We start from the raw sequence: 20,497 nt of genomic DNA on the forward strand, positions 1-20,497 counted from the left end.
ATATTCTCAGTATTTGGAAAGATCTTTTCTTGAAAGATTCCTTAAAATAAACCTCAGGTTTGCCATGAGTATGTAATAATAGAGTAAGTCAATGCTTTATTTGTGTTGCAATTTCTTCATATAAACTGAAGACTTGGACCCATAAATTGAGATTCTAAAAGGAATAAATAACAACAAGATCAACTACAAAATCCCTCAGGGAATATACAAACAACTAAGAAGCAAATTTAGAAAGAAACCAAAAAAATCACAAAGATGGATTAGCATGCAGCTATGCCACAGTCTATGCTCAGGAGACGTGACTCTGACTGTTGGGTGAGACCGACAAGTTGAAGAATCCACATGCTTCAAGATTTGAAAAATTCTTTAACGGAAACTTATCCAAATTCTCCTTTTTATAGCTGGGGTTATAGCAAAATTACATCAGTTTCCTGTCTCCAAGCTTGGTAGAGGCAAAACCCACACAAGGATACAACTTCCAGTGCAATGTTTTAACTACCAATAAGTATTATTTCCGTATTTGGTACTGCAAAACAAGGATGATTTCAAAGACACATTAACTTAGTGAAGGCAGAGTATTTTTTGTGCCTGATTACATTAATTATAAGTCAATGCATGTAGCCAATTCCTGAAGAATTCTATCTACTCACTGAAACATAACCAAGTTACAAGACTGCTCTGGGGGTGATTTTTTATTTGCTTTGATTTACTGAGCATGTTTTAAAGTACCAAAATTTATTTCATTTTACCCTTTTTGCTAAAAAAAGGCTAGTCTCCTCTGAGTAAATTCCAACCAGTGTATTTCTTCTATAACAAAGAAAAATGTGGTTCATGAAGCAGGTATGTAGCTATTAAAGAAATAACACCCTTGGAATATATAAGAGTGGTTAAGCTCAAACACTTCCAGTTGGTACTCAAAAGGGTATGAAAAGTACATGTAGCCCAGTATTAGCATTGCAAAAATTGCAAAAAAAAAAAAAATGGAGAAGCTTTAGAACAGAGCAGCAGTGTGCCAGTCAATCCAGTTAATACAAGATCATAAAACCTTATTATGCAAAGAAGCTCACACAAACAGACTCAGAACACCACAGCTGCTGCAATCTCTGACCACGGTGCAGGTAAGGCGTCCAGGTTTTCTCTTTGGAACTGGGGGCTGGGCAAGTTTCACAAACAAATTAAAAACTGATACTACAGTTTCAGAATCTGAGAGTAGATTATTAAAATATATCTAAATAAAATATTCAAAATGATGAATAGTTATAATAGTTAAGTGCATTTTGCTTTAATAGAATTTTTAAACTTCACAATAACTGTATTAAAATATGCAGAATATCCTAATTTCACAGGTGGAAAATAGCTCAGAAACCATACCCATTTAAAGAGAGAGAGAGAATGCCAAACTTTGAATTCAAGTGTGCTTCCTAACACCATTCCCTTTTTGTTACATCATACATAAAAACAATCCTTGAAGGAAGGACATCAGAGTGAAATTTCCATCTTTTATAGACCAGTTAATAGATGTTAGTCATGGATTGTGGAAGGTTACAGGGAGAATTTAGTTGCAAAGTTGAGAATGGAGTTTTAGAATCTTTGTCGAAGTCTTCTTCCCACATTGAAAACTGACTTAAACATTAGATTAAAAGATAACAAAAATAATAAATCAAGTAATTTAAAATAGATGTTAAGAACTTAGGCTCTGTGGTTGGGTGGATTAGGGTACTTGAACTTGAGCAGGTCTTTTAATCTCACTATTCCAGATGACTTATCTATAAAATGGTGATAATAATAAAATCGACTTCTTCTTATAAGGACAAAGTGGATAATATGTTCAAAGTTCTTGGAAACAGTTTGGACATTAAGGAAGGAAGCTTGATATAAATCACCTTCAAAATATATTTTTCCCCCGTTCCCCATACTCAACAACTGGGCAGTGGGACAAGTGAGGGACACCCAGCAGCAAAAGGTCATGAAATAAAGTGCCAATAGCACAGGCTGAACCACATAAAGTCCATTAAGAAATAAGCCACCTGAGTTTTTGGTGTTTGGACAATAAAGAGGTCACTCAGAAGATATCACAAATGTGCCCCATGAGAGAGCCTGCCTTTGCCGGCTATACAAACGGCACTAATTGCCAAGAGGGAACCACCAACAGAACAAGCTAAGTAAAAATATATTTTCCTCCATTTTTATCATCTCCCTTTCTCTTGCCTCAACTCTAGCAGACCCAAAAAGAGGAGAGGAAGAGCAGATTATAGCCTTTTGCCCACTGCACATCTCTTAGCTGTGAACATGGCTGTGAAAAGGAGAGAAGATCCAACCAGCATCAAAGACTGATGTTTCAATTGGCCTGCACTGGACTCTTTGATATTTGAAAGTGAACAGAAAGCTATAGATGCACTCAAGATATTGTCATGATGTTGGGGGTGGGGAGGGAGATCCAAAAATGAAGTGTTGTTGAATTTGATCAGTTGAAATTTCTAAAGCCCTTGGGGTGAAGTCCAAACACTTTCTTGCAGCATCCAAGTCCCAGCACGATCTCTCCCTCCTTTTCCTCTCTAGTCTGGTGTTTGGCAGTACCCACCCTCCCACTCCACTCTGCCTGGAGCAATACTGATACTTCAGGGCCTCTGATGTGTCCTGTTCCAACCAAGTCCCGAAACTCACTGATCTCTGCTACAGAGGCTCTTCCCCGCCAGTCCCTACATTTGGCCAACTTAGATTCCACACTAACAAGGACTGCGATCACCTTCTTCAACGCTGTAACACCAGCATCTAACAAACTGCCCGGACACCGGAAATAAACAACAATTAGTCAATGAATGAATGAATGAGAGGCATCATTAGAAATTAAATGTAGTAACAAGGATTCTGAGCAACAAGAACTCTAATTCCCCTAAAAAGAAAGGCATCAGCAGAGGCATATGGTAGATAAGCTCTCAGATATCTTATGGCAGTCACCTGCACGCAATACCTTAATCCTTAAATTTAACAGTGTGAAGTGTATAATGTTTGCATTTGTGTTTTTGTGTAACTATATTAAACTAACCACAGTAGTCTTTTAGTCTGTACAGTGGCTACATTTTAAAGAATATTGACACTTATCAAAACAGCTATGCCATTAATCAGTCCTCTGGTAAAAGAGACTTACTGTGTTTTAAAGTTTCATTTGGAGATGGTTTTGCAGTGTTTCTTTTTTGGGCAATTGGCCATAAGGCCTTTGTGATCTGGCTCTGTGTTTCTTTCTAGCCTCATCTCTTCAAGAGATTCTCATCCCACTCCCCATCCCCCCCCCCCCCCCCCCCCCGCCAAGATCCTTTCAAGCATTCTGGGCTCAAGTCACACTGAATTTTTGCATTTTACTAAATTCAACCAGCCTTTCCAGTTTGTGCTAAAACACTCCCCTCATTTGTCCTCTGTAGTTATCTTCTTTTCCTAGAAACCTTCTCAGATATAGATATCCTATACCCACATACCCTCTGCTACATAGTCATCCATAAATACTTCAATAAAAGCATGATCCCACTGTTTCAAAGTTGATAACTTTTCTTAGCTGTTTCCTCACATCACTGTGAATAACTTGAGGACAAGCACTGGTTATACTTAGGGATTTCAGCTCCCACACGGCGACAGACACAGAGCACGTACTTAGTAAATCTTGTTGAAATGAGCAAACACAACTCACGCCCTGTAGTAGCTCAGACAGCAGAAAAGAAGAAAGATGTGAAGATTTTTATAATCCAGTATGCAAAGGCATAAAAACGTGAGTACACCATGTGGTGGAACACAAGGACAAGGACTAACCCTACTTGGAGTAGCCAACAAAGACATTGGAGAAGATGAAACTTGAACTTGGCCTTGAATAAATGAAAGATCTCCAGTTGGCAAAGGAGGGAAGCATCACAAGAAAAGTGAAAAACATCTCCACAGAGTTGTTAAAGATAATGGCATGTTCAGAAAACAGTGAGTTCAATACAATCTTTAAAAAGAAAAACCTCACTGATAGTTATAATGCCTTACAGCTACTGCCCTCTGTCTCGCCTCCTCTCCTCAACCATGTTGCTTAAAAATGTTGCTTCCACGATTTCTCCATTTCCTCACCTCCCACATGCTCAACCCACTGCAATCTGGTTGCTTTTACCACGATCAGCAAATACCTCTGTGTTCTTAATCTAATGATACATTTGAATCCTTTTCTTGGCTTTTCCATAACATGATATCCTTGCTCTGTCCCTACTTTTGCAGTGCTCTCTTGCATTGGTATTGGGCGCCTGGGTGTCTCAGTGGGTTGAAGCCTCTGCCTTCGGCTCAGGTCATGGTCCTGGTGTCCTGGGATTGAGCCCCGCATCGGGCTCTCTGCTCTGTGGAGAGCCTGCTTCCTCCTCTCTCTGCCAGCCTCCCTGCCTGCTTGTGATCTCTCTATCTGTCAAAGGAATAAATAAAATCTTTTAAAAAAAATTATATTCTCCTGGTGTGGTAGGAACCCATTGGGAAAATCCTCACCATGGGATATGATACTTTCTGTGTCTGCCAACAATCTACATGTAGTGGTAACCCCTAAGAAAATTTACAGGAGTAGCATCAATAGACAACATCTATTATTCTTGACTAGGGAAAACAAATTCTGTGTGACTACCCCCAGAAGAGAGATTCCACCTTTGAAACTTGGAGAAATAACATGCGACCTCTGCAATTTTAATTTTAAAAAATCACTCATGTTCAGAAATTATAACTATTTATTATTTAGTTTATAAAAAGGAATGGGGGAATGTTAAGGAGTGCCCTTCTCTGTAAGAAGTCAAGAGAACTATCACCTGAACCCCACCCTCTTGCAGGAAGGTAGGATGGAGTCAACCTAGTCAAACTGCCTTTATTTGCCCTCTTTTCTGAAACTATTACCCCACTCCCTAGGTTAGATTTTACTCTGGGCAAATCCAAAAGTCCTCCCCATTACCACATGAGTAATACCACCACCAGTATAGAGAATCCTACCTTTTTTTTTTTTTTTCCCAAGATTTTATTTATTTATTTGACAGAGAGAGAGACCACAAGGAGGCAGAGAGGTAGGCAGAGGGGTAAGGGGAAGCAGGCTCCCCGCTGAGCAGAGAGCCTGATGTGATTCGGGGTTCGATCCCAGATCCCTGAGAGCTGAAGGCAGAGGCTTAACCCACTGAGCCATCCAGGCGCCCCTACAGAATCCTACCCTGACAGAAAAATGTAAATGATACAAACATCTGACTATTGTTCATCATTGCATCTGATAAGGAATAAAAGGCAGTGATTTCTAACTTTTGTTGTTAAGGATCAAAACATAGTCTGTTTCAGAGAAGGAAACCCCCCTTTATGTTGACAGACACCTACAGTCGCTTCATAGTCTCCTCTAAAATCGGTTTTATTCTCTTGTATTCTAGAGTTTCTGTGAAAGTACAATGACCATTTCACTCGAAATCTCTTTCTTGCACAATGTTATACATGCCCATGGTTTCAATACCATCACATGGCTCCCTATGCTTTCCTCCCAAACTCTGCATATAGGTCGGCACCTAGACATTGCCGATTAAATCTCTCACAAAGACCCAAACTCATTGTATCCAAAACATAAGTACTCATCCTCCAAACACCAAAACAACAGCAAAGTAAACTTTCCCTTCTGTGTATCACATCCCCGTGAATGGTACCACCCATCCAATCTCCCAAAACTTCAACCTGTGCTTCCTTCAACCCCTGCATCCAATAGATCATCAAGTCTGACTAATACGAACATGTGGAGATCTACATTTTTTCAGTTTTTCCAGCTTTGGTACCACTAATTTGGCCCAGTCCATAGTCATTCTTGTGTGGAATAAAAGAGCATCCAAACTATTTTTTCCTTTCCCAATCTTCTAATACAAATTACTGGATTGCAAAAAATCTGACTCCATCACATGTTCTCTGTATTACTCCAACCCCCTACCTTAAAATGGCTTTTTGCTGCCTTTAGCATAAAGTCATAAAGTCAAATACCTTAAACTGTTAAAACGTAGACTAGCATACCCCACGACTAGCAATTACAGTTCCACAGATTGTAGAAGGAACCCAGGAAACAATCCAATCCAAGTGTCCATGAATCACATTTTAAGGGACCATATTAAAAACTCTAAGAGGATACTAGAAAATACTGACTAGCTGAATGAATGCTCTCAAAGTCTAATTTCTATCCTTCCAAAATATCAGTAACTTTCTAGTCATCAACTTCAACAGGCCAATTTTGAAGTGGGTAAAATGACTGCTTGTGGTAAACAGTATTTGCCATGTTTATAACAGGTTTCCTTATCTAGCTACATTTACAAATGTCAACTTCTGATAAGGGTTAACACCTAAGTCCAATGTCAATTTTTGACCAAATGTCAAGATCTAATAACTCTCTCAGTCTCCCTATGATGTTAACCACCAAAATACAGAATACCTCAATAGCTTCTGGTGAGTCTAAGAGATAATGCACTCTGTTTTCAAAGGGACAGAAAATGATTAATCAAGGGGATTTAAATGATCAATAAACCAAAGTCATAACTTAATCTGACAGCCTGCTTCTTAATAGCCTAATGGGAAACTCAGGTTCAGAAATCTGAGATGATTTCAAAATTTGCACTGTTTAATTTCTAACCCTAACACTTAGCACTGCAAGAGATTACCATTTGGACTGAAGTTTTTAGTTTAGGTTTTAGCACAGTAATTGGTAGCTATACCACTTATGCCTAAAGAACATGCACACACAGTGAAAATGTTTACTAATATGGAAAAGACCTATATAGAAACTAAGGAGAAAAGAAAAAGCAAAAATAACAGAGGAATGAGTTATAAATTGCTAAAATGCACATGCCTACTGCAAACTTTGTCAACTGTCAGCTACTAGTACATTCCCAACTTTAATTAACTTCTTACTCATGAATTTTTTAGATATTGAAATAAAAGATTTTTAAACTTAATTGCAAACACTGTAATTAGAATCTTTAATTATAATTTAGATCTGCAACTTTCTTTGGACAATTACACTAGTTAATGATTCTGAGATAACAGAATGTAAGTGTGTGTGTATGTGTGTGTGTTCCCTTGGTTCTTAATTCCTTTTGCTATGCTGCTTTTTCCTCTCAGGCTAATGTCACAACAAATCTACATCACTGACCTGAACAGGATGTAGGGGTTTGGGTCTATGCACACTGCATAGAAATTAGTGTATTAGCTAAGCTATTAAAAGTGAAATTAAATATATTCTTTAATTTTTTCTCATTACCAAACTGCTTCTATAAGGCATGAGTTAGATATTTTCATGTCCACTTGCACATATGGTTAATAATAATGTGTTTTCCTTCCACATATAATATATTTCATTTTCTTTAGAGTGTCACAGATAAGTTTCACTTCTTGGCCATCTATACGAACATAAATTTAAATTTTTCCTCATTTATTTATCTTGCTTTCCAGCAAAAGTAATATCAAGATTGAAAATCATTATATTTGGTGATGATGAAGACCAAATCATTTCTCGTTATAAAATGCATATATGTTTTTAAGTTGAGTTCTGTCTTGCCTAATAGGTTCACAATATGAGCGTGTGTTTGTGTCCACACACACACATGTGTGTGTTACATGTGTATAGAGGTTAGTCAACTTTAATTTCCTCCAGTTTCATCTTTCTTCTTAGATTTGGACAAATAACAAACAATACCTGGTGAGTGATGAAACTATCTCTTGTCTCTCACTCAAAATCCTTCCCATATCACACAGTATTATGTATACCAATTATTAGTGTATTATCTCTGAGCTCCAAATGCAGACTCCTTTCTCCTTTTTTGGAAGACAGCTCCGTGTGTGTGTGTGTGTGTGTGTGTGTGTGTTTTCTTTGCTTGTTTGTGATGCTTCACCCCAAATGTAGATGCTCTCTTCTGCATATACTAGTTCTGCAGTACTTAGAGCCTTCTTTTACCCTGTTTTATTATTAAAGCACCTTGTTCTAGTTAATAGTTCATTTTATTAGATTTTCCCTGTTCAAACTACATTTATAGATCCTTTCTTCTGACTGGACTCTGATGACAAAGTACGTGCCCCCTTGATGGTTTTGCAATTCGTAAAACTTCCTCCAAGCCACCTACGGGCAGGACTGAGTAAACAAGGTGAATAAAGATGGAAATAATGTAGAAAATCTGACATAACCAAAAGAATTCTATAGGACCGTGTTAGGCTAGGTAATGCAAGGAAAATGAATCATTAAGAAAAAGGTCTGGGGCCTTAGAGTGTTTCAAGAGCCCACCAAAATGTTAAGTATGTACTTCATCTAGGGAATATCTCTAGATACAAAGTGCATGTGCACATTTCTCTCTCTCACACACACACACACACACTACAAAATAGAAAAGGAAAACTAAAAAATCAAAGTAGTTTTTTATTTAAATATTTCCAACTACAACTCTACTTGAATTCAATTTAACCCAGATCATTTGGATTGTGAGCGCATTTTAATGTTTAAAACAATATGTAGCAAGGTCTTCCCAGATAGGAAGCAAATTTGGAGCTTGCTAAAATTTTTTAAAGTTCTTGAGCTTGATTCACTGAAGAGGGCAAAATTTTTAATTCAATTCAGACCAAAGAGTTTAAGTTTGTTCTGTTGCTAATGGCCGCATACCTAACAACAGCTACCAACTTTTTACTTTTATTTTTCTGTCCATCAGCTTGTTAATAAGTACCGTTTTTAAGAATAACAGCAGCAAACAGAACCACAGACCCATAACCGTTAGAAGCATGATTGCCTGATAAAGACTGTTTCACTCACACATGGTCCTGTCCTAGCTCTGGGGCAGACTGTCCTTAACCTCTGAGTCTTCAACTTCACATGTCAGCAGTCCCTGTGCTGCCTTTCAACTTGACTTCAGTGGATTCCTTATGTTGACTGCTAGGCTTTCGTTCCTGCTGCAGGATTATAATGCCTTTCCCATTTCTTTCTTAGTTGATTTTTTTCCCAGAATTTACAATTTGCAAAAACAGATACATTTCCCGACAAATGTCTACAAGGAATTTCTACGTGGAAGCACTTACTAAATGATCACAGTTTCTGTTTTTCTTTTTTTTTTCTAAACTTCAGCTTTACTAAGGTATAACTGACAAATAAAATTATAAGCTATTTAAAGTGTACACAGTAGTGATATACATATACATTGTGAAAGCATTCCCCCATCTAGTTAATCAACTCATTCACTAACTTATATTTATCTGTGTGTGTGTGTGTGTGTGTGTGAAAACATTTAAGCTCTACCCTCTTAGAAAATTTCAATTATACAATACAGTGTTATTAACTATAGTCACCATACATTAGATCCTCAGACCTTACTCATCTTATAGCTGAAAATTTGTACTCTTTTACCAACCTCTCCCTACTACCCCATCCCCAACCCAAGGCAACTTCTTATCTACTCTGTTTCTGAGTTTGACTTAGAAAAATCATATTTCTCGTGTAGGTGATATCATGCAGTATTTGTCTTCCTCTGTTTGTCTTATTTCACATAGTGTAATACCCTCAAGGTCCATTGTGTTGCCACAAATGCAGATTTTAGGTTTTTCCCATTACCAAAGATGTTCATATATATAATATATGAATTATATATGAACTATATATATCTGTATAATATACATAATGTTTCCATATCTTGGCTCTTATGAATAATGCTGCAATGAACATGGGAGTGCAGAAATCTCTTTGAAATCCTGTATTCATCTCCTTTGAATATATACCCAGAAATGGAATTAATTAATCATATAATAGTTCCCTTTTGGGGGCACCTGGGTGGCTCAGTCAGTTAAGAGTCTGCTTTTGGTTCAGGTCATGATCTCAGGGTCCTAGGATGGAGTCCCTCATAGGCTCCCTGCTCAGTGGGGAGCCTGCTTCTCCCTCTCCCTCTTCCACTCACCCTGCTTGTGTTCTCTTGCTCTCTCTCTGTCAAATAAATAAATAAAATCTTAAAAAAAAATGTGTTCCCTTTTTAAATTCTGAGAAACCTTACCATTTTCCATAGTGGCTGCACCAATTTATATTTTCACCAACAGTGTACAAGTGTTCCTTTTTCTCCACATCATAAACAACACTAATCTCTTGTCTTTTTAATGACAAACATACTTGACAGGTATGAGGTGCTAGCTCATGGTGTTAAAGATTGACATTTTCCTGAGGATTAGTAGTACTTGGTGCCTGACATGTGTCTGCTGGCTATCTGCATATCTTCTTTGTAAAAATGTCTGTTTGGGGGCGCCTGGGTGGCTCAGTGGGTTAAGCTTCTGCCTTCAGCTCAGGTCATGGTCTCAGGGTCTTGGGATTGAGCCCCGCATCGGTCTCTCTGTTAAGCAGGGAGCCTGCTTTCCCCCCTCTCTCTGCCTGACTCTCTGCCTACTTGTGATCTCTGTCTGTCAAATAAATAAATAAAATCTTAAAAAAAATGTTTGGTTTGTCTTCCTTTTTTAAATTTGATTGTTAGGGGGATTTTTTTTTTTTTTTTTTGCTACTGAGTGGTGTCAGTTCTTTATTTATTTTGGTTATTAACACCTTATCAGACATATGATTGGCAAATATTTTCCCACATTATGTAGGTTGCCTTCCATTTTGTTGATGGTTTCTTTTGCTGTGAAAAAGCTTTTCGGTTTGATGTAAACCTGCTTCTTTATTTTTACTTTTGATCTCAGATCCAAAAAAACCATTACTAAGACTGATGTCAAATGGCTTCACTCCCATGTTTTCTTCTAGTGGTTTTATGGTTTCAGTAGTTCTGTTCAAGTCTTTAATCCATTTTGAGTTGAAGCTACCTGCTTTCTAAATGTGTTAGTAATCCACCATAAGATTAGAACAAAGAGGATTAGTCTAATCCATTGTCACCACTGGAAAAAAGTCACCTTCCACATTTTGCCAAAAATATATGAATGAGTTTGTCCAAAATCTCCAGAAAACAAACATTTCATATGTCTAAGAGAAGTATATGTTTTTCTATTTTTGAGATTTTAGGTAGAATAAATACCTTTGTAAAAAAAAAATTAAAAATAAAACCCAAAAACATTAAAGGTAACTGAGTAACTTCACAACACAATATAGATTCACAACATTCAATGCTGTGAATGAGTAATATTCACAACACAAGATAGACAACATTGGAAATTATGATATTTTGGGTCCTATATTATTTGCCTTTCTGTTTTGGCTGGTAATAATACACCAAAGGTAACCATAAAAGAACCATGTATATACGATCTTGCTAGTTTTTCAGTGTCAGATGAAATTCTAACTCTCTTTGACTCCACATAAAGGTTAGGTGCTCATTCTCACTGTGTCTTTCTAATATTTGGGAGATTCTACTGAGACAAACAGAGCAAATACATTGTCTTTTCAGTCAACCAATAGTGTTTGGAATACATATTCTTACTAAATATGTCTCCGTCACCTTTTAAGTTCCTGTACACTTAAAACTGACCTACGGAAAGAAGCAGATGAATATTTCAGATCACAAAAGAAGATACCGCAAAAGAGGAGGAAGGATTATGTTGAAAGGATTTTTTTCTGTTGCTGTGGAATTGTGGTTAAGGCTTAGAGTTAAGGTGGGGGGGAACACTTAAATCTTCATATTAGAATTTGAAAGAACTTCAAAGACCTGCTAGTGTTTAGTATCAACCAAGTCACCAAAGTTGGGGGTCATTACCCCTGTGCTACCTTACAGTTTGAGCCATCCAAGTGAATGTAAGAAAAGGACCATGAAGCTGGAGAAGAGTCTCTGGTAGAAGACAAAGCAAGTGTTTTCAATGATAGAAATGGCATATCTGCTTCCTGAAGGAAAGGTAAAGAGGTTCCAATATATTGGCTATGTTTATTGATGCCTGCATTCAAGGAAAATTTAGTTTTTGTGTGTTTATCCCAGCGAAAAGCCACCAAACTTGGTGTTCTTCCCCTTGGGTTGTCAGAGAAGGGGGGAAGTTGGGGGAAGGTGACATGATGGAGGATGACCAGGCAAAGAAAGGATAAGAGCATTTCCTCGAACTCTCACTTTCTGGGCCATAAGGAAGGTGGATGGAGTCTTTCAACAAAAATTTCTATTCCTGAGAGCTATCGTTAGCAATAGAAAAGGAAAACCAAATAAATACTAAAATTTTGATGCTTAATTAATAATTATCTATGATGTTTCTAGCCTGCCAGTTTCTAACCCAACAGACCAACTTCCTCCTCTTTACCCATCTCATTTTAGAGAAAAGTAAATACCAATTCCATGGAATCCAAGAATGTCAAGATTCTGCTTTCTTTAGATTGATTTATATATGCCTACTATGTATGTAGCATGTAGGTATTGTATGTGTTTAGGGAATGTGAAAAGGACCCTACCTCCAATGGAAGTTTTGCATTTATAGCACTGACCATGAGCACATTGTGCAAGGAGTGGTTGTCTATGAAACTATACAGATTTTACTTATCAAAGTCCAAGCAGGTCCTTCAATCATAGAAAATGGTTCTCAGTGATATAATTATTTGTATTTCACTAATTGTTTACCACACTGTAGCTACATAGGCAAACTGTGAAAGAATATAAAATGTGAACGGTTAATATAAACACTCAAGGAAGAATAGTGTACCACTGACAGAAACAAGTATCCTTAAGTCTCCAAGTATTTGGATCGATTAGGCATGAGACAGACACATCATTCTATAACACTAAAAATATTTGCTTATTCTAACCTCCCCCCATATAATGGGAACATAATATGAAATAAAAATACTATTTAATGAAAAACTCACCATATCTGTATCTGAGACAGGGCCAAAACTGGTCACGTAGATGTTAGTGAAGACTTCAGTAATACTGTCTGATATGAGAAAAAGAGATTAAATATAGATAATATATAATGAAAGCCACTGAAAGAGAAGGGGTCAAATACATGGAATGATTAGAAAGCTCTGTGATATTTAAGAATATTGGTTTTTACTTTCTTTTCAACTTTCGCAAACAACAAAAATTTCTATAATGCCCAATTATTTCATAGATTCTCACAATCCTAAATGCTAAATTCCTGGAAGCATTATGGCATTTTTACGTGGAAACTATACCTGATTTAGAGCATTTTGTTTTAAACATATTTCTGAGAATTAATAGTTTCTCAGAATCTGTGTTAACTGAACTAGTTTACAATAAATTTACTACCAGTACTAAAAATAAAGTGTGGTTAGTATGGTTGCTATTTGATAGAGTGCTAAATCTGGTTTTTAAACTAAATATTTCAGATGGTACTTCATGATGGTAGAGGTTTAGTTTGTAGATTGTAAATTAGTATATCTTCTCAATAAAGCACAGAAATGAATTGTTATTTGTTAGAAATAAAAATGTGATTAATATAAAAAGCTTCATTATTCAGTGACATAAAAATAAAAGCAATTAACAGACATTAATCACAATGGATTATTTCCATACAAACTTGTCTTTAAAGGTATTTACAAATGCATGAATTGTTAAGATTTACTTGAATTAGATTCAAATGTTATGTAAATTATTAACTGTAACACAATTAACTGGATTGCTCTTTTTTTAAAAGATTTTATTTATTTATTTGTTTGTTTATCTCTATATCAAATAAATAAGTAAAATTAAAAAAAAAAGAGCTATCCAGTTAACAGAGAGAGACAGCGAGAGAGACAGCACAAGCAGGTGAAGCGGGAGAGGGAGAAGCAGGCTCCCCACTGAGCAGGGAGCCCCATGTGGGACTCAATCCCAGGACTCTGGGATCATGACCTGAACCAAAGGCAGATGCTTAATGACTGAGCTACCTAGGCACCCCTGAATTGCTCTTTTAGCCCCGTGATTTAGATCTTTTAAGTAAGCCAAATAGTGATGGAGGAAAGGCTCAAAAGGACTTGAAAAGAATAACTCTTCCAATGTACTTATAGAAAAAAAATCATTAATTTCTATCATCATGAACTGAGTGTCTCATTTATTATCAAATTTGTAATTCCACAGAAGAAATATCACAAAATATTTTTCATATTGTACTGGACACTAATTCAGAACCATAAAAGAGAGAGTAAACTAAGTCTGGGTATACTGTATCCAATATGACCAAAATAAAAAGCAAAAAGGATTTTGAAATAACAGAGCAGACTTTGAATGTTTAGACTTCAAAGTCTTGAAATATAATAATCTGCATGACAATCCTATGAGATAAATTCTCTGTTATTATCTCAATATCTACATGTACACTTATCTATACACAGAAAGGTAAGGAAGTATGCCTAATGACCCACACTTGGTAGAGTGAATAGAGCCAGGTTTTAGAACCCAAGCAATCTGGCTCCTAAGCCCTAAGGGAAAAACAAAGCTAAAAGTGTTTTCTCATTAACTAAGTATCTCTATTCACTGTATTCATCCTAATACTCTGCACCAAAAAAAAATGCAGTGTTCCAAATAAATATATTTATTCAGCTTTATTATTTTCTATTCTATTTTATTTTAAAAACTATTTTCATGAAATTTTATCATAAAACTCATCTGGGAAATAAATATGTTTATAAAGTTTACCCTCAGCTGCCAGCTGCCCCTAAGACCTGCCCAGAAAATCAGCTTTGTGGGCATTGTAGCTTGTGCAGTCTCATACAGCCCTGTGCTTGGAAAAGCCCCAAGCTTGCTTTAGTGTCCTGTTTTTCTCTTTTAAAATTCTTAATTATCTTTTGAATAAAGGGCCCTGCATTTGCATCTTGGACTAGGTCCCACAAATCATGTAGCTGGTCCTAGACATGAATTATATACGCTATTAGAAAGAAATTATGAAAATGGGACTCAGGTTTGTTTGCTTTTTCCTCTTATTCATACCAAATCAATACTGTCACACTTACTCAATAAACAATTGAATAAAACTTTAGTTATTACAGATATTGATTTAAAATGTTCCATGAAGAAAAATGGAAATGCTGAGGTAGTCTTCACCTAAAATAGAGGCAAATGAAATTATTCTCCTTAGTCTGAAGTAGCAGAACTCGAGAAGAGAGATGACAAAATGTGGGAATATATTCATGCTGAGGATATGAAGAATATCCATTATATGCCAAATGGCAGGTAAAGGGTATGGAAGGTTGTTATCAGTACCTTGTGGCTGCAAGGAAATGGCAGCTCAGAATCCAAAGAGAAAAAATGAGATTACCCTCAAAGCTCTTAGCACTAAGAGCGACACCTAAAGACACAGAACACAGATATGCAAATTTACCTTAAATAAAGGATTTCATGGTTGATCAACTTTATAAGCACAGTGAAAGAATGGAGGCATTGCAAGGAATAGTCTCCAGCTATGCAAGTTCAAAAAAAGGAAAATCAGCAAGACAAACACTGACCATGAATACCCAATAGCTAAGAGACTTGAGAAAGTGATTCTTGGTTATAGCAACAGAGATGTCAACAATCAACATGACTTAGTAAAATATTTTAGGGTGAGGACTACGGGATATTTGGTACATCTAACACAGTTTCCTAAGGTTCTATTTTCAAAATGCTACCTCTGATTATGATTTGGCTTTCCATAGAGAAGAGAAGGGAAAGGAAAGAAAGGGGAGGGCAGGAGAGAAGAAAGAAGATTTTAAGCATTTCTGTGATTTGGGGATCTTGTGACACTCATCTGTCGAAGGCCGTAGTATCTTCTGGTTAATTGTTGTTTTCCCATATGGATTTAGAACAGGGTTAAATTGTATTGCTAATTAATACCTGCTATAATATTGGGAGCCATGGGACAGGTGTCTGTCACAGAGTAAAGAAATGTACTAATAATCTGGCGGCAGCCTCACTCACCGAGGAGTGAGTACTCTCCATTTTAAGTACTGTGAGTTACCTTCTCAAATCCTGATCCCATGGAGTGCACTCACCTTGCAGTGTCCTGACTGGGGACCTCCACCTTGGCTACTGCTGCTTTCGCTTCCCTTTTGGTTGATTGTCTACCTGCCTTTAAGTTGCTCTTTAAATGTCCTCTCCTCGGAGCAGAGGTTCGCTATGCCCCTGTGTAATGTAAGTCTGCTTCCCTTATTTTCTCCCTGACACTTCCTTTTCATAGGACTTTTTAGAATTTACCTTTATTTTCATGCCTTATTTTATTTATTTATTTTTTTTACTCACTTTCTGGTTTTGTCTATGTTTGGTCTGTCTCCCCAACCAGGATTCAGATTCATGAAAAGACAAGGACTATGTCATTTCTGTCCACTGTCCTATCACCAGGGCTTAGCACAATGTCTACCACATATTAGGTGTCCTATATTTAACAAATAATTTCTAACTATAGTTCATGTAGAATGTAAACCTTTTCCCAAGATATTTCACCTACATTACAAATACTATGAATAGCAGAATGAGTAGTACTGTCATTAGTGAAGACAGAGCCCAAATTATCCATTGATACAGGGAGGCTGAAAGCCTGGGGAACTGGATCCCAGTGAAGACAATTTATTTTTTTCATTAAAAATAATTTATTGCCAAGAAATGCTAATCATCATCTGAGCTTTCAGTGAGTTATAATCTTTTCCCTGGAAGGTTCTTGTCTCAGTGTTAACAGCTACTAACTGATCAAGGTGCTGTTTGCTGAAGGTTGGGGTAGGTTATATGAAGCAAAAGGAAAGAATATATTAATGAAAAACACTATTTCAGTGGAAACCAAGATTCAATTTTTGAACAAACAATAAGTGGTTTTTAACATAAATGTATACCATGAGTTACCTCAAAATAATTGTTTGTAAGCTAAATTCTTGGCTTTAGACATGCCAACAGCAAAATATGCAGAAGAGAATTTTCTATATAGGTTTTTCCAAGGCAAAAACACCAGGAGGTTAATAATAAGTAGTTGAGGAGAAATAAGGGCTGCATGTAGTACAGGTGTGATTCTAGGATGCTTAAGTGGCCCTTGCCTTCTGCCATCTGCCTTCAGCTCAGGTCATGTTCCCAGAGTCCTGGGACCTAGTCCCGCATCAGGTTCCCTGCTCAGAGGGGAGGCGGCTTTTCCCTCTGCTTGCCACTCCCCTGTTTGCATTCTCTCTCTCTCTCCTTCTCTCTCTCTCTCTTTGACAAATAAATAATAATGAAAATAAAAGCATCAGAAAAACAACAACAACAACAGGTGTGATCTTTAGGAACAATCATCAAATTCAGGATTTGAAAGGCAGTTATCACTGGGGAGAGAGGAAGGGAATAACCTTCTCAGGGTTACAGAGGGGGTTTCTAATGGTTTCTAATGTATTCTATTATTTTCCTTTTTTTTTAAATTGATCTTAATTTTGGCAAATTCTAAGATTGGATGAAACTGGTCATCAAATAAGTCATACTATTCTCTGTACTCTTTGGAATGTTTGAAATACTTCATAAAAAAAAATAATAAATGACCCTGAAGGATATCCAAAATGAACATGTAAATAATTTCAAGAAAGGCTTAGGGGTACCTGGGTGGCTCAGAGGGTTAAGCCTCTCCCTTCAGTTCAGGTCATGGTCTTAGGGTCCTGGGATCAAGCCTCGCATTGGGCTCTCTGCTCGGCGGGGAGCCTGCTTCCCCCTCTCTCTCTGCCTGCCTCTCTGCCTACTTGTGATCTCTCTCTCTGTGTCAAATAAATAAATAAAATATTTTTTTTTTTAAAAAGAAGGCTTAAATTAGTTGGGAAAAAAACTGTTCTTCATTAGGTAATGCTGCATACAATAAAATTAAATTGTTATTTAATTTTTAGTTAACATACAGAGCAATATTAGTTTCAGGAGTAGAATTCAGTGATTCATCACTTACATATAACACCCAGTGCTCAATCACAAGTGTCCTCTTTAATACTCACCATCCATCTAGCCCATCCCCCACTCACCTCCCTCCGTCAACCCTCAGTTTGTTCTCTATCATTAGGAGTCTCCTGTGGATTTGTTTCCTGTTCTCCCTTTCCCCCCTTCCCATATGTTCCTCTATTTTGTTTCTTAAATTTCACAATAAGTGAAATCATTTGGGTCTTTCTTTGATTGACTTATATCTTTTAGTATAATATATTCTAGTTATATCCACATCACTGCAAATGGCAAGATCTCATTCTTTTTGGTGGCTAAGTAATATTCCATTGTGTATATATACCAAACTCACTTTCAAAAATCCTTTGCAAATAGTCCAGTCTGGTTCATGAATACAGTTAATATGTGTAGGCAGGTTGGGGTAATATGGGGTAGGAAGTTTATAAAGAAAGAGAGGATATATCAAAAGAGACCCAGTGTACCACAATGTTGAGAATATTATCTCTCTTTCTGTGGCAGCAGGACATTCACTGAAGGACTTCAGGAGAATCTTACCTGTAAGGATACTATACTAGAACTGTTATGTTACATTTTAACAGTGGGAAAACTGAACCAGAGGAGACTGAAGATGATGTATCCAGTTTGGAAGATGCTGCAATGGTTAAAGCAAAAGAAAAAAAAAAGTGATACTAAGAAAAGAAAAGTGTAGAAATCAAGAGAATAAAGGCTGGGTTGTTTTTTTTTTTTTTTTTTTTTTTTTTAAGTAGTATGTTAAAAGATACTGAAATTAGCCCTTTTGCTCGACTGGTATAAATGATGTGTAAAGCCTGGAAATGAGCAGTTGCAGTAGAATTGCCAGGGCATAAAACTAAACATAAAACATGAAAGAGGATTGGAAATCATACACCTCGACGAGGTCCATCTTACCACCCTTTTTTTTTTTTTAAGATTTTATTTATTTTTAGAGAGAGAGAGAGTGCATGTACAAACGGGGAGATGGGAGAGGAACAAAGGAGGAGAGAGAGAGGGCGTCTCAAGCAGACTCCACACCAAGAGCAGAGGCTGACTCCAGACTTATCTCACTACCCTGAGATCACTATCTGAGCCAAAACCAAGAGTTGGAAGCTTAACCAACTAAACCAACTGAGCTACCCAGGTGCCTCCTAAATTTTTGTCAAATCTTATTTTATTTTCTTTAGCTTTTTTTTTATTATGTTCAGTTAGTCACTGTATAGTACATAATTAGTCCCTGATGCAGTATTCAACATTTCATTAGTTATCCTATTTTAAACTGCAACTGTTTCACATTTCTCCCTGGCTCTATATGTTCATTGACTTATTATGTTTACTGTTTAATGCCTATTTCTACTAATAGGGTAGACACAAGCCACATGTGGCTATTTAAATATAATTTCAATTAGTTAAAATAAAATATTTGGTTCCTTAGTTATACTAGCCATGTTTTATCCCCATCCAACTACTGCTACCACATTGGATAGCCAGGATGAAGATTTCTATCATCACAGAGACTTCTGTTAGATAGTACTGTCTATATCTTCCCACTAGAATTAAGTTCCATGAAGACAGGGACTTTTGTTTGCTCAGAAAATTAAAGCCACAGCACAGAACAACCCCTTACATAATAGATTTTTTTGCCAAATTAATGAACAAATGAATTACCATTCTTAGTTCAGTCACTGAAGGTAGATATAGCCTCTGCTATCACAATGCTATAGCATCAGAAGAGAGATACTATGCAAAATCAAATAAATACACAATTACTATGAATTATGTAATATGTGATATGTATATGCTATGCTATGTAATATGCTATGAGAATATGTAAGAAAAGGCTCCCTCTCCTAGAAACTCTTCATTCACTTGGTCTCTGGAACACTACAATCTCTTGATCTTATTCCAGCCTTACTGGTTGCTTGACTCCTATACCAGCTTCCTGTTAATATTGGAATGTCCCAACATTCAGTTTTTGGTCCTCTTTATTCATACATCTTAATTAATTTATTTCATGCAGTCAAGGATGCCTGAAATTCTTTTTTGAGTCAGAGCATTCTTCTAAAGTCTAGGCTCCTATACATAACTGGCCAATTGACATTTCCAAGTGACTGATAGATTCTTAAACTCATCCTATCCCAAACAAAACTGATTTTTCTCTCCTAAATCAATCACACTAATGAATCCCTATTGTATCAAATTGTTGTTCCAGTGCTCTGGGCCACAAACCTTAGTTTCATCCACAATTTCTCTGTTTTCAACAGTAAGTCTGGTTGGCTCTCTAAGATATCTATAATCCAACAACTTCTCACCTCTTCTCCATTACTACTGTTGCTTTTTGTTTTGTTTTGTTTTAAAGATTTTATTTCTTTATTTGACAGAGAGAGACAGCGAGAGAGGGAACACAAGCAAGGGGAGCAGGAGATGGAGAAATGAGCTTCCCAGCAAGCAGGGAGCCCAATGCAGAGCTCGATCTCAGGACGCTAGATTCATGACCTGAGCTGAAGGAAGGTGCTTAACAACTGAGCCACCCAGATGTCCATCCATTAATACTGTCAAAGCTACCATCATCTCTCTGTAGTAACACTGTTTCTACCTATTCACACATACAGTCTCTTTTTTATAATAGCTTTCTTGAGGTATAATTCACATAACATAAAATACACCTTTTTAAAGTATACAGTTCAGTGTTTTTTAGGATAGGGTTGTACAAC

At 36.8% G+C, this 20,497-nt stretch overlaps 1 protein-coding gene across 2 annotated transcripts in view; it reads right to left on the bottom strand.

Moving 5' to 3' along the window:
- GABRA2 (gamma-aminobutyric acid type A receptor subunit alpha2) overlaps positions 1-20,497 on the bottom strand; it is a 124,333-nt gene that overhangs the window by 59,115 nt on the left and 44,721 nt on the right. For both annotated transcript variants that reach the window (XM_047719213.1, XM_047719212.1), the window contains exon 4: positions 12,791-12,858. In XM_047719213.1, the coding sequence (XP_047575169.1) occupies positions 12,791-12,858 (68 nt within the window). The remainder of the gene's footprint in view (positions 1-12,790; positions 12,859-20,497) is intronic.

Source organism: Lutra lutra, chromosome 2 (genome assembly GCF_902655055.1).
Source record: "Lutra lutra chromosome 2, mLutLut1.2, whole genome shotgun sequence".
Lineage (NCBI taxonomy): Eukaryota > Metazoa > Chordata > Mammalia > Carnivora > Mustelidae > Lutra > Lutra lutra.